Source organism: Homarus americanus, unplaced genomic scaffold, assembly GCF_018991925.1.
Source record: "Homarus americanus isolate GMGI-L3 unplaced genomic scaffold, GMGI_Hamer_2.0 scaffold367, whole genome shotgun sequence".
In the NCBI taxonomy this organism is placed as follows: domain Eukaryota; kingdom Metazoa; phylum Arthropoda; class Malacostraca; order Decapoda; family Nephropidae; genus Homarus; species Homarus americanus.
Genome location: NW_024743709.1, coordinates 8,993,902 through 9,009,362, shown reverse-complemented (window position 1 = coordinate 9,009,362; position 15,461 = coordinate 8,993,902). Strand labels below are relative to the sequence as shown.

General features: G+C 40.9%; 1 protein-coding gene across 1 annotated transcript in view; it reads right to left on the bottom strand.

Annotated features, from left to right (window-relative positions):
* LOC121877416 (ADAMTS-like protein 4) overlaps window positions 1–15,461 on the bottom strand; it is a 53,963-nt gene that overhangs the window by 22,666 nt on the left and 15,836 nt on the right. The window contains exons 4-5 of the mRNA XM_042383174.1: window positions 4,288–4,392; window positions 536–740 (exon numbers count right to left, since the gene is read on the bottom strand). Coding sequence (XP_042239108.1) covers window positions 536–740; window positions 4,288–4,392 — 310 coding nt within the window. The remainder of the gene's footprint in view (window positions 1–535; window positions 741–4,287; window positions 4,393–15,461) is intronic.

The window sequence follows — 15,461 nt, the reverse complement described above, 5'->3', positions numbered from 1 at the left end:
TTTCCATGACTCTTTAATCTACTCAATCTCTCAACCCACAACTCTTTAAGCTGTTCAATCTCTCAACCCATGACTCTTTTAAGCTGCTCAATCCCTCAATGCATGACTCTTTAAGCTGCTTAATCCCTCAACCCATAACTCTTTAAGGTATTCAATCCTTCAACCTATGGCTCTTTAACCTACTCAATCCCTCAACTATTTAAGCTACGCAATCCCTATTCCCATGACTCTTTAAGCTGCTCAATCCCTCAACCCATGAATCTTTAAGCTGCTCAATCCCTCAACCCATGAATCTTTAAGCTGCTCAATCCCTCAACCCATGAATCTTTAAGATATTCAATCCCTCAAACCCTGACTCCTTAAGCCATCCAATCTTTCAACCCATGACTCTTTAAGCTACTCAATCCCTCAACCCATGACTCTTTAAGGTATTCAATCCCTCAACCTACGACTCTTTAAGCTTCCCAATCCCTCAACCCATGACTCTTTAAGCTTGCCAATCCCTCTAAGACTCCCAACCAAACAGGGGTCAGACCGAGGTAGTTGGTGGAAGGCTTCACATGTTGGATGGTGATGTTGGCGGCTCCTCGGGGCAGAGTGGCGATCAGGTTATACCCATAAGGCATCTTGGCTCGGGAGAAGATGCCCGCGATCACCCTGCAGCTGCTGTTGTCCCCACCGCAGTGCCCACACGAGTCCAACCGCAGTCCAGACCCCAGCACACCGTCGCACCCTACCGACTGCGGCACGGAGAAACGAAAGGGGTGGGGAGGTTAGGGAGGTTATAGAGAATTTGTGATGTATTAATATAAACAGCTGGAATAATTTTGTATTCTGCAGCGTGACAAAGCATTAAAGACTATACATGTCCACACAGATACAGTATAAAGTGTACACACGTCCACACAGGCACAGTATTTAAGTGTACACACGTCCACACAGGCACGGCCAGAAAACTCATGTAATAAACCTGTATATGAAGATTATGCATAGAGACAAAGCATAAGCAAAATGTTTAAACACACACACACACACACACACACACACACACACACACACACACACACACACACACACGACGACGCCCAAACATTTGATAAGAACAAGACAAAGAAGAAATAATTATCTTCCATCCAATAATTTGCTAACTAAATATTCATTCTCATTTTAATTTACAACAAGTAATAGTCAGTTCTTCAATAATTTACAAAGTGATTTCCATTTTTATCGTCTTCATCTATAAAACAATTGTATCGTCTTTTCTATCATTTACACAATATATCTCAGCTTTTCGTTAACTTACAAAACATATTTTCATATTTCATTGAACACACTGCAACATAAAATACAACAACATTTTCATAAGGTCAAACTCCCAGACAACATAAAGGTGTGTATCTTGATAAAGTTCAAAGGTCACAGGTGAGGGCAGTGGTGCAGGGTTGGGTCAAGCCAGGCAACAGGTAGGTGGGTGGGCCCCGAGAACACCTGACGCGCACTACACCTAGGTATTGTCGTGGTGGTGATGGTGGGGATGATGGTGATGGTGGTGGTGGTGGTAGTGATGATGGTGATGGTGGTGGTGATAGTGATGGTGGTGATCCCTGTTTGCCTGGCTATCTCCGTCTCTCTTTCTCTTTTAATTCCATCTTTTTATCTCCCTCTTTCTCCTTCCATCAATCTCTTTTCAACTCGTGTGTGTGTGTGTGTGTGTGTGTGTGTGTGTGTGTGTGTGTGTGTGTGTGTGTGTGTGTGTGAAACTGTTACATAGTTAAATCAGAACAGCGGGTTTTAGGTTACGACACTACACCTCTCTTGGGTTACGAGTGTACACAGGCGTCAGGTCATGTTACACTGATATTGACCGTCGACTGGGAACGAGACAGGTCCTCATCGACACACTACGGTTAATTAAGAGCTACCCTGTTTCCCCTTATAACAGAGAACCGTTTATTAGATAGAGACCTTTTCCGTCTAAACAGTGAATAGATTGAGGCAGTGGCATTTCCCGTTTGTCTTTAAACAGTGAATTTATCCGTTTTAACAGTGAATCATATATGGAACAGAGAATCCTCATGGAGGTATCCGATCCAATACTTGCTAAGATTATTTTGAGAGATGTTTCCAGTAGATGTAACAATGACTGGAGATTTGAGAGTTTGAAATGAGTTTGGAGAATGAGTTTGTTTTATATTTGCTTAAAAGGCACATCTTGTTACCATAGTTAATGAGTCAGGTAAGAAGTGGCTGGTGTTAATGTTATTTTTTCTTAACATTACTATCAAAATATGTTGACATTTAAAGAATACAATGTTTAAGAAAGGGGAATTCGAGAGAGAGAGAGAGAGAGAGAGAGAGAGAGAGAGAGAGAGAGAGAGAGAGAGAGAGAGAGAGAGTGTGTGTGTGTGTGTATTATATGTACAAATAATCCTTAATTGACTCGTAATTTTTTTTTACATTAATAATAAGACAAGAGAATTACCATCATTTCCGTAGGCCAATTTAATACCCACAGAACCTACACAACATAAACTCAGAGGTTTACGCCCACACTACCCTAACCTAGTGAACCTAGACTAGATTAGCCTAACCTAACCCAACATAACCAAACCTAACATAACCAAAGGTAATCTAACCTAACGTAACCTTAACCCAACCCAACCTAACATAACCAAACCCGACCTAACAAAACCAAACTCAACCTTACATAACCAAACTCAACCTAACAAAACTCAACCTAACATAACCAAACCTAACCTAACCAACCCACCCTAACGTCATCTCAGTATTGTGTATAAATATTGATAAAAATACTTGAGACGATATCTAAACTCTTGGGATTATTTTTTTCTGAATATATGACTTAATAAATTATGTTTGCGAAAGGAAGCAATTTCCTTATACAAAGAAAGTCGTGACACACACACGCACATAAGAGTATACACATAGCCCTTACACACACACACACACACACACACACACACACACACACACACACACACACACACTTTGTATATGGAGAGGTATACCTATATACAAGTTAAAATAAAAAGGGCTTTTAAATCATTGTGCCTTTATCCCAGCCAACCAGGAGTTCACTTTGATCGTCAGCTACAATATTCAGCGCCATTCTGCTCCCGTCACCTGAAAATTGGTTTAGGGGCTGCAGGCAAGAAGCCATAGGGAGAGCGATGTATCGACTTCGTTTTAAAGATGTTCCCCCTCCTCCTGTGTACCATCCCCCGTTTTCTGTTGCTGGCTAAGGCGAGAGGTGTCGGCTGGGAGTAAACTGGTATTATTATATTATGCACTAATCTGATGGGCGCGTCCTATATGACACTCAACCATGAAGATATAATGATGTTGATGACAAGATGACGGTGAAGTTGATGACACTGTAGGAGGTCTAAGTACATCGTACGATCTTCAGTTACATGACAAAAGAGCTTGATGAGTATTCTGTGAGTATCCAATTTCACGAACTCAAACTAAATTGGACGTAACTGGGTGGTTGTACACGTCCTTATGTCTGATCACCAGTGATAGTGTACACGTCCTTATGTCTGACCACCAGTGATAGTGTACACGTCCTTATGTCTGACCACCAGTGATAGTGTACACGTCCTTATGTCTGATCACCAGTGATAGTGTACACGTCTTTATGTCTGACCACCAGTGATAGTGTACACGTCCTTATGTCTGACCACCAGTGATAGTGTACACGTCCTTATGTCTGACCACCAGTGATAGTGTACACGTCCTTATGTCTGATCACCAGTGATAGTGTACACGTCCTTATGTCTGACCACCAGTGATAGTGTACACGTCCTTATGTCTGACCACCAGTGATAGTGTACACGTCCTTATGTCTGACCACCAATGACAGTGTACACGTCCTCAGTACCCAATTAACCGTCGAGTATTCACCTCCACGTTAAAATAAGTGTGGCAGAGATAACATGCAGGTGTGTTGTAAATATTGTGGTCTGCGTTTGTGGACAACTTTCATCTTCACTCAACAGATGGCGTTGTCTGTGCATTAATCAATCCTCCCTGCACTTCTTATCTATTGTCTTATAATCTTCTCATCTTTCTCGAGTCAACCTTCGTATGCTTGAACATGTATGTGGGCATCATGTGAAGATTTGGCTAACCAGCTTATTTCACCTGATGATTAAACACCTTAACCTAATCAAACCTAACCTAAATAAATGAACCCCTTTAAGTAGTGCTAGGGTGTTTAATCATCAAGTGCATCAAAAACAAATAAATATGGAGCCCACAAACCCTCCTGTGGTACGCCGTCTGATGCACAAAGCCAGATGGTATTTTGTTTATCCGCGTCATTGTAGTATTTATACTCTCCCGGACTGGTCTCTGTCTTGACTGGATCTGAGAGCAAATCGTATATAAGTGCCGACTCTCTTAAGTGTGTTTAAAGATATTACTAAAGGTTTTTAAAAATTCGAATAAATATTTAGGATTCTTTAAGAAAAATCGTATCTCATCATCATATTTCTAACTATAACCGGTTCTTATTATATCAATCATCACTTGCCAAAAATCACAAAATATATTAATCTAAAAGTTGTATTTTATTTGTTTTCCTTGTTAATTACCTTACGCGTTCTTATTGTAATGACTCCAACTACTGAACGCATTGACCAATCACCTTAAAAATTCTACAGGGTGAACAAGAAGTAACTGATACACAGGCGAGTCTTTACAGTCTTGTGCAGGTGTCAGTTTGTTCTCACCCATTCTATATATTTTTGACAGTCACCAGTTACTTTTGGTTCAAGTCGATCAAGCTTCGAGGTAAACTAAAAAGTGAGTATTTTACCATCGACGTCAGCGTATACCTGTAGAGGATAATTAACGTTCCACCTCCCAAACAACGATATGATTTATTGCCTCCAAATTTTCAGAAGCAAGATTTAAGAGGAATACACCTGAAAAAATTATTATACGTCGTTGAGAAAATATGGGAGAAATAGGACTGAAATAATTATACCTTATAAGAATCAGTGTATGATGATAGATTGATTAAACCTTTGAGTACGAGGGTATATCAGGTTGATGGTTTAACTGTTTTAGCAATGATGGTTTAAGCTTTTGGAAATGATGGTTTAACTTTGAGGATGAAGGTTTAGTCCCTTGAATATGATGATTTAACCTTTTTGGGGGTGATGAAAGTTTAACCTTTAAGAGCGATATTTTCTCCCTTTGGAAACGATACTCAAATGGTCGTCCTCAAAGGGTTAGACAAATTAAAACTACATCAATGCATATGAGAGAGAGAGAGAGAGAGAGAGAGAGAGAGAGAGAGAGAGAGAGAGAGAGTTTAGCTGCCTATAATACCTCAAACGAGAAAATTTCTAGTGTGCGTGTTTCACCAGAGGGCCAGGTAATGATTGCGTCCCCGAAAATTATGATAAAATATATGATAACACAACCATGATAACATCCCGGCATCAAGGTCTACAACACCACATTTATCCTGATGAACTGTTTCACCCGGACCACAACGGAGGATTATTTCTTATCATCTTTTTGTTTTTACTTTTAGAAATTAATAAAAGGTATCTAGCCAACCAGTCAGCTGATCTTGTCGTGACGTCATCAACTCCCAACGTGGGGATTAGACTTGGGGAAGTATGTCGAGGAGCCACAAAAACTAGTGGCTCCACTTCCTTATTTATATTTTCTTTGTGTTGATGGTGCTATTATTATTATTATTATTATTATTATTATTATTATTATTATTATTATTATTATTATTATTATTATTATTATTATTATTATTATTATTATTATTATTATTATTATTATTATTATTATTATTATTATTATTATTAGTATTATTATTATTATTGATATCATTATTATTATTATTATTATTATTATCATTATTATTATTAGTATTATTGATATCGTTAGTATTATTATTATTATTATTATTATTATTATTATTATCATTATTATTATTATTATTATTATTATTATTATTATTATCATTATTATTATTATTATTATTATTATTATTATCATTATTATTATTATTATTATTATTATTATTATCATTATTATTATTATTATTATTATTATCATTATTATTATTATTATTATTATTATTATTATTATTATTATCATTATTATTATTATTATTATTATTATTATTATAGTAACTCGTATCTACTGTCTGCCTGTATTTAATTCAACAAAGTAATTAGTTTATGATTAGATACGTAGACAGAAATAATACTTTTTTTTTAACACAGGTGAAACAAGAATAAACCTTTTTATTCAACGCTACATAAATCAGAAATAAACTTTTTTCCTACGGCTAGAGAAATAATCCTATCAACGCTATTTCTACGCTAAACCATTCACTTCTACAAACAGTGACAGATCCTTCACTACACACGTCAGAGCTGAAGACAGGTAATGACAAGTTAGCACAGTACAGGTAGAGAGAGTAAATGGGATCAGGAAATTACCAGACAGGTGTTGTGTTGTTTCTCTGGTCAGGTGAGAGATATAGACATGTGAGGGAGAAGTGAGATACAGGTGAGGAAGATTTAGATTTTGAGGAACTTATATGTATTGTATTTCCATGATTTATATGCTACTGATTACGTGAAAAACGAACACGCACACACACACACACAGAGTCCACCACAAACCACATTAATCTTCCATGTTGGTCACCACAATTTACCAGGTCCAGACAGCGGAGAGGTTCATCCACATTCCAAAACATTCGAAAGACATAAACGCCAAGAGGTGAACGATACTGCCCAGGATAAAAGAAATACTATTTTACTCTTGAAACACAACTACTACAAAGGTGTAAAGATCAAACACCTTAAGAATCTAATCAGATTAAACATTGTTGTGGTCCGTCTGAAGATTAAACACATTGGCTTATTTCACCAGAAGATTAACCATTTTAATGCTATCCTAACCTAACCGATCCTAACCTATCCTAACCTAACCTAACCTAACCTAACCTAACCTAACCTAACTTCCCCAGGTTATGTTAGGGTGGTTCATCTTCAGGTGAGGTAAAGTGGGTTTCCTAATCTTCAGGTGATCCAATGTTGTATAAGACGGATCCTACAATAGTTCACTACTCTATGCTGGGTATTATCTGCACTATCCTGATGACATATTTGGGTGGTGTAAATGCACAGGTAGACAGACCAACAGGAGTGATTCAATATACCACCTTCCATTCACAGTAGGGGTATAAAATGGGAGAGACAGAAAATTTGCATTTAGTGTCTCCAACAGCACCGTAAGCTTCTCTCTATGTGCACCATCTGCCCAGCAAAATAATAATAACAACAACAACAACAACAACAACAAGCTTATGGTAATAATAATAATAATAATAATAATATTAATAATAATAATAATAATAATAATAATAATAATAATAATAATAATGATAATAATAATAATAATAATAATAATAATAATAATAATAATAATAATAATAATAATAATAATAACAATAATAATAATAATAATAATAATAATAATAATAATAATAATAATAATAATAATAATAATAATAATAATAATAATAATAATACCAGTCGGCCCAAAATCTGTTACACTTCCACAATCTCACAACTGCCGTCACTTCGCTGCGGGAGAGTGTACAGTCTCGTTGGCTTTCAATCTAAAACTTGTATTGAGTGAACTGAGAAAGAGTCACGACCTGTCTTGTCAGTGTTGCTGCTCCGTGTACTTGAAAGGAAATAACTTGTCAACAGTTTCACGACTCGAAAGATTTGCCTTATTTTCCTGAGTATCACATGAAGATTATCCCCCTTTCAGCTTATTTCACCTGATTATTAAACACCCTAACGCTAATCTAACCTAACCTAACCTAACCTAACCTAACCTAACCTAACCTAACCTAACCTAACCTAACCTAACCTAATCTAACCTAACGTTTTAAATCTAATCTCACCGAACCTAATTCACCCAAGGTAGCGTTAAGATATTTTGTCATTAGGTGAAATAAACTGAAGAAGGGGTTAATCTTCAGGTGGTTCTTCCCCACCATAACAAGCTTGGGCCCTTTTAAGAGTGAGGGGATAACCTGACCACACACACACACACACTCTCTCTCTCTCTCTCTCTCTCTCTCTCTCTCTCTCTCTCTCTCTCTCTCTCTCGAACAAAGTTTAACAATATTTGTATACAAGTAATTTTCTCTCAAACCAGGAATTCTTACGCTACCACTCTGATACCAACTCTAGCCTAATGGGCAGATCAGGGTAGATCAGGGCAGGGCAGGGCAGGGCAGGGCAGGGCAGGGCAGGGCAGGGCAGGGCAGGTTAGATTTAGGGTAAGATAGATTCGGTTAAATACCACTAGTTCAGGGTGTACCAGGGACAAACGTTGAGTTCGACAGGAGAAAAGTCGAGTACCTGACCTGGTTTATGGTTCAGGGCAGAGAAAGGCGGCGGTGAGGGTTCAGGGGACTTAAGGGGCGATGGGACCTAGTTTTTCAGGTCACAGGGAAAAGATGGGATGCTGGGAGCTAGTTATTTTTAGGACACAGGAACCAGTTTTTTCAGGGCACAGGAAAGAGACAGACTGACCTAAGGGTAGTTAAGGGCTGTTCAGGCGTGTGTGTTGATGGGCGAGTGAGTTAAAGGAAGTTGGGTTCGATTCACTCTCTCTCTCTCTCTCTCTCTCTCTCTCTCGTTCTTCCTGTCTTGCTTTTTCCTTTGTTCTTTCTCTTTCATTTTCTCCCCACTCACTCATTCTTTCTCTCGCTCTCTCTCTTGTTCTCTTGTTTATTTTCTGTTTTCTTTCGTTCTCTCTCTCTCTCTCTCTCTCTCTCTCTCTCTCTCTCTCTCTCTCTCTCTCTCTCTCACATTTTCTCTTGTTTTCTCTCCTCCTAACCTCTCTCTTTTCTTTCTTATTCGCTCTGTGTATGTATATGACCGTCTGTGTGCCTGTCTGTGTGCCTGTCTGGGTGTCTGTCTGTGTGCCTGTCTGTGTGCCTGTCTGGGTGTCTGTCTGGGTGTCTGTCTGTGTGCCTGTCTGGGTGTCTGTCTGTGTGTCTGTCTGTGTGTGTCTGTCTGTGTGTCTGTCTGTGTGCCTGTCTCTGCAGGTGTCTGTCTGGGTGTCTGTCTGTCTCTTCTTGTCAGGGTAACTGTCCTGAAAATGACCAAAAGATCCAGCCCTTTGAGAGAAGAGAGAGAGAGAAAGAAGAGAGAGAGAGAGAGAGAGAGAGATTTGATGTTTCGTCACATTTTCTCTTTAAACTGACTGACTGACTGATTTAAACACCGACTGGCTGGGTGACTAATTAACCAACTTACACACTGAATGACTAATTGATTGGTTGACTGATTGTCCAACTGACTTACATATTTACTGACTGATCGACTGAATAGCTGATGTACACACTGATAGACTGACTGACACACGTGGCATACATAACTTGTTGGGTTGTTGCTGAATAAAGTTTCTAGGAACACGAGCTTTGTAAACAGAGGGAGACATTTCAATCAACTAAACCTAATTAACTAATACAGGTGAGAGAACAGGTAACAAAATTGAAAATACCAAGTAAGAGAAATTGTGAGAGAGGGAGAGAAAGAGAGAGTGAGAGAGCAAGGGGATATTAAGTGCTGAGGAATGGGGAGGAGGAGGGGCAGGAGGAAGGTGGTAGGAGGAGGAGCAAGGGGGTTGGGGGGCAGGAAGGGAAAGTAGACGGGAAAAGAGGAGGGGAAAGCAGAGGGCAAGAGGAGCAAGAGGGATGTAGAGAATCAGTCTTGCCCTGAGTAATCCCCTTGCCCAGGGTAAGTTACTCCTCCATAGCTGGTAGGAACAAGACAAAGACCAGGCGGGGGTGGAGTGGTCTCTCTCTCTCTCTCTCTCTCTCTCTCTCTCTCTCTCTCTCTCTCTCTTAGTGATGTGCACATCGCATTAGGAATACGAATGTGGAATGAAGTGACACTAATTAGCAGTATTTATTGAGGTGTGCACAGCAGGACAGGGTGCACATGGTTAGGTGCTCTTGGTATACTATATAACATTACCTGATACTATAATATACAGTGCACGAGTTAACATTACCTGCACACCATAGTATCAGAGTGCACAGAACAAGGTGCACATAGTATTAGGGGAATATCGAATAACCTCTTCAGTTACAAGAGTGCACGATGATCATAAATTAAATCCGCATGATGATAGTGCACAGTGCACCAGAAAAACCCATTAGGAATTTAATTAACCTAATGTTTACTATACAGTTCACGACCATTAAGGCTAAATGTTTATAATTAATATTTATGTTATGATAATTACAGCAGGTATAATTAAGTACCGAGTTTGTACTGAGCGTAATGACTGTTATTAATATGGATGCCGCGTTGAATATATTTGAGGTATGATATTGAATTCACTTGACTGGTTTAGAAGTGTGTGTTATCTTTCCTCGTTGTTAAGTACTTCTTGCTCTTAACTACCATATTTTCATCCCTCGCCGGCCCCTGACGTCTTCACCAATTACTACTGTTTAATTACCTTCTAAACCTTTTATATCCCACCAAATATATAATTCTATACACTTGTTTCTTCCCCCATGTTATTATTTATTTATATACATATTAGGTAGGTGTTTATTTCGTTAAGTCATCAAATATGTCCATACTGGTTCAGCATATAAACAGTACATGGACAGTGTAGGTATATAAATATTGAAAAGAATTAAAAATTGCATTAAGTATTTATAAACAGTATTTGTCAAGTGATTAAAAGGGTCCTATACAATCCGTTATCTCTATCTGCTTAAAGTTATCCACTATTTATATGGGCGCACCAGTCGGCAACACTGGGGTCTATTGTTGCCTTTGTTTATCTTATCAAGGACATCACAAAACCTCAGCTCTGTTCACACTTAAGGGGGAAAAACTGCGTGAACATGCGAGATGGTGATTTACCACGGCAGGTCACATCTACGGCGGCAGCCCACAGAAGCGCTCTGGAGTGCCACCTTATCTCCCCACGGCACTGAGAAGGGAGAGAGCTGGGGGCAGGAGATTAGTCAAAGTGAGGCGAGATAAAAAAAAAAAAGTCTGCGTCACCACCAACGCGATGCACATCTAGAAACGCGATTGTTTACATTATCGTGGTCAGCGAAGCGGGGCGAAGCGTGGGACGGTGACTCACGAGGCGTCAGGTCCTGAGCACGACTCACCGTCTCGGCTTCTTCTTCTGTGTGTTATGAGGCTATGACGCGCCGTGAATGTCAACATTTCGGTCCTGCTGCTGTCTTCCTGCTACGAGATGCTGTAATGGAAGTACTCATCTGCAGGAGTGTTTTCCCTCACATACAACCTTCATCACTTCAGATCATCCAGCTTCAAGTATCTTCAGTATAAGACAACAACATTTTACTTATATCCCCGTGCTCGTAACTTGTATAAAAAACTTTGAGAATTTATCGATTAGGAATTTATAACAGCTGATATTGAAGGCTTCCAGGGAGGGCTTTCACAAGGTAATGCGTATAAATATAGATTACATTCCGATATTTGCTCAATTATGTCAACAAGTTATCTTAGAGTGCTGGCAGGAATACATTAAGCGAGTTTCGTTGATAACATTTGTGATCCACACCAGCGACCCTTAACTGAATATGATAACAACGTATTCAAGAGGTTAAAGCCATCATACTCAAGGGGTTATGTCAACATACTCAATGGGTAGAGTCATCATATTGAAGAGATTAAATCATCGTACTCAAGGAGTTAATGTCATCATACTGAAGGGATAAAGTCATCGTACTCAAAGGGTTAAATCATCGTACTGAAGGGGTTACTGTCACCTTCCCAGCCACACGTCGACGCCCAGGTGCTGTCCTCCAACTTAGGGTCACTAACTATGCTCTTAACCCCCCATAGTGTCACTAGGGCGAGGACAGCGAGCAACAGGGCGAGGGCAGCGAGCAACAGGGCGAGGGCAGCGAGCAACAGGGCGAGGGCAGCGAGCAACAGGGCGAGGGCAGCTAGCAACAGAGCGAGAATAGCGAGAAACAGGGCAAGGACAGCTAGCAACAGAGCGAGAATAGCGAGAAACAGGGCAAGGACAGCTAGCAACAGAGCGAGAATAGCGAGAAACAGGGCAAGGACAGCTAGCAACAGAGCGAGAATAGCGAGAAACAGGACAAGGACAGTGAGCAATAGAGCAAGAATAGCGAGCAACAGGGCAAGGACAGTGAGCAACAGAGCGAGAATAGCGAGCAACAGGGCAAGGACAGTGAGCAACAGGAAATCATTAACCTGATGAAGGGGACGAAAACGTACAGGTGTCCATGTTAGATCACCTGAAAATTAGACACCCCAACTTATTTCACTGTAATACTAACCTAAACTAACCTAAGCCCTCAGGTAGCATTAGGGTGGTTAATCATCAGGTGAAGAAGCCGGGCGTGTCTAATCTTCAGGTCATTCATAAAATTCTCAGTATATTTCATGGTATATATATATAAGGCGTTCAGAAACATATACAGTCATGGGAGTGTTTATCATTTACTTCAAAAGACATCACGACAACGTAAATAAACTCCCTAACAACCTGTATTAATGTATGTGTTTATCTTTTACGTTGCAGGGAGTCATTTACAAAACTTGTTTACTTAGAAGTTTATCGTCACAGGAGGTATGGGTGAGCAGGACGTAATGTCAATATTGCTGTTTTAATACATCACAATAATGGCCTGGCGTGGTGGTGATCTAGAGAGGTCAAAACTGTAAATATGACACCCAGGTGATTCAATAACCACCTCGGACCCTGACAACAGCTGCGAGGTACACCATACATCACCAAGAAACTAACAGGGTGGAGCAAACACAAATTATGTATCGGCAATGTAGAAAAGAATATAAATTACGACCAGGAGAGGGGGAGGAGAGGGTTGATGAAGGAAGGCAGTGTGGGAGGATTGTATATATATGCTGAACATAGTTGGGGTATCAGAGCTAAGGAACACACACACACACACACACACACACACACACACACACCACACACACACACACACGAGGGGTTGCTAAGAATCATCCATTGGCGAAAGTTTCTCATACCTGTGTTGGGTCGACTCAGGTGTGTGGTGAATGAAACCAAAACACAGGTACAGTATAGACTAAACAAGATGGGAAAATAGCGAAACAAGGAAGAGGGGAGATTGAGAAAGGAGTAATGGATAAGGAGAAGGAAAATATGTTGAATCGGTAATTACGTAATTAAACAACGAAAGAATAATTAGAATACTGGGGATAGATAGGGAATTAGTCAACACAAGAGAATGAGTTGACACAGAGGTAGCGAGGGAGTGTGTTGGTGAGGGAGTGTGTTGGTGAGGAGTTGTGTTGGTGAGAGTGTGTTGGTGAGGAGGTGTGTTGGGAGGTGAGGGTTGGGCTGTGTTGGTGGAAGGGGTGTGGTGAGTGTGTGTTGGTGAGGTGTAAGCTGGTGAGGTGTTTGGGAGGGGGTGAGGTTGTGAGTGTAGGAGTGTGTGGGAGACAATGGGAGGTGTGGTTGGTGAGGAGTGTGTTGGTGAGGGAGTGTGTTGGTGAGGGAGGTTGGTGAGGGTTGGTGAGGTGTGGGTGAGGGAGTGTGTTGGTGAGGGAGGTGTGGTGGTGAGTGTAGGAGTGTGGTTGGTGAGGGAGTGGTGTGTGTGTGAGGGAGTGTGTGGTGTGTTGTTGGTGAGGGAGTGTGTGTGGTGAGGGTGTGTGTTGGTGGGAGGGTGTGTTTGGTGAGGAGTGTGTGAGTGTGTTGGTGAGGGAGGGTGTGTGTGGGAGGTGTGTGTTGGTGAGGGTGTGTGTGTGGTTGTGTTGGTGGGAGGGTGTGGTAGTGAGTGTGTGGGAGGAGTGTGTTGGTGAGGTGTTGGTGAGGGTGTGTGTGGAGGGAGGTTGTGTTGGTGAGGGAGTGTTTGGTGAGGGGAGCAGTGTTGGGAGTGTGGTTGGTGAGGGGGTGTTGTTGAGGGGGTGTGTTGGTGAGGGGTGTGTTGGTGAGATGTGTTGGTGAGGGTGAGTGTGAGGGTGAGGTGAGGTGTGTTGGTGAGTGTGTTGGTGAGGGAGTGTGTGTGTTGGTGAGGGAGTTGTGTTGGTGAGGAGTGTGTTGGTGAGGTGTTGGTGAGGGTGTTGGTGTGGTGTTGGTGGTGGTGTGGGGTGAGGGAGTTGTGCTGTGTTGAGGGAGTTGTGGGTTGAGGTGTGTTGGTGAGGAGTTGTGTTGTTGTATTCATTCACTCTCCCTTCGACCCAAACACTCCCTCACTCTCACCCTCGGCTCACGGGTGCAATACACAGGTAATTTATCGCCCCTCTCTCATTTCCTATCTTTATCTTCGTCTACTTTTGTATTCCTCTTCTATTCATTTCATTTCCATTCTTGTTTTATTATTCATTCTCATTAATTTTGTTATTTCTTATTTTTTTTTAATTAGATACAAATGCTTTAATTACTGGATGTTAATTACGTTTTAGTTTCTTAAATTAATTATTGTCATATTTCTTCTTCTTCTCAATGCACATTCAGGTCGTATCATTACCTGTTTAATTCAGTGTGATTTTTTTTAAGTAAAACTGTAATATATTTTATGTGATCCATATTGTTTTGAGTTATGTTTATATACAATTTTCAATCCATTAATGTATCATCCAATCCACCAATCAATCTATTAATGTATCATTCAATCCACCAATCAATCTATTAATGTATCATCCAATCCACCAATCAATCTATTAATGTATCATCCATTAATGTATCATCCAATCCACAATCAATATCATCAACCAATCCACTCATCACTCACATCACTCAACAATCCCATCAAACTGATCCATCACTCAACCGATCCAACACTCAACCAATCAATCACCCAATCTACCCATCAACCAATCCATTAACCAAACGATCAGCCAATCTCAGTTTACACCCCAGGAAAGCGGTATCTCCTCGCTAGACACACCGGCCTGGGGAACCTTCCATCCATGATGAATGGCTCGTGTCCCGTGTAGTGCCTGTGTCCCGTGTGTCCCGTGTAGTGCCAGTCCCGTGTTCGTGTCCCGTGTAGTGCCTGTGTCCCGTGTCGTGTAGTGCCTGTGTCCTGTAGTGCTGCTCGTGTCCCGTGTAGTGCTCTGTGTCCGTGTAGTGCTCGTGTCCCATGCATCGCCGTGTCCTGTAGTGCCGTGTCCCGTGTAGTGCGTGTGTGTAGTGCCTGTGTCCCGTGTAGTGCTCGTGTCCCGTGTAGTGTAGTGCTCGTGTCCCATGCTCGTGTCCCGTGTAGTGCCTGTGTCCCGTGTAGTGCTGTGTGCCGTGTAGTGCTTGTGTGTCCGTGTAGTGCTCGTGTCCCGTGTAGTGCCGTGTCCGTGTAGTGCTCTGCCCTGTGTAGTGTGTAGTGCTCTTGTCCCGTGTAGTGCTCG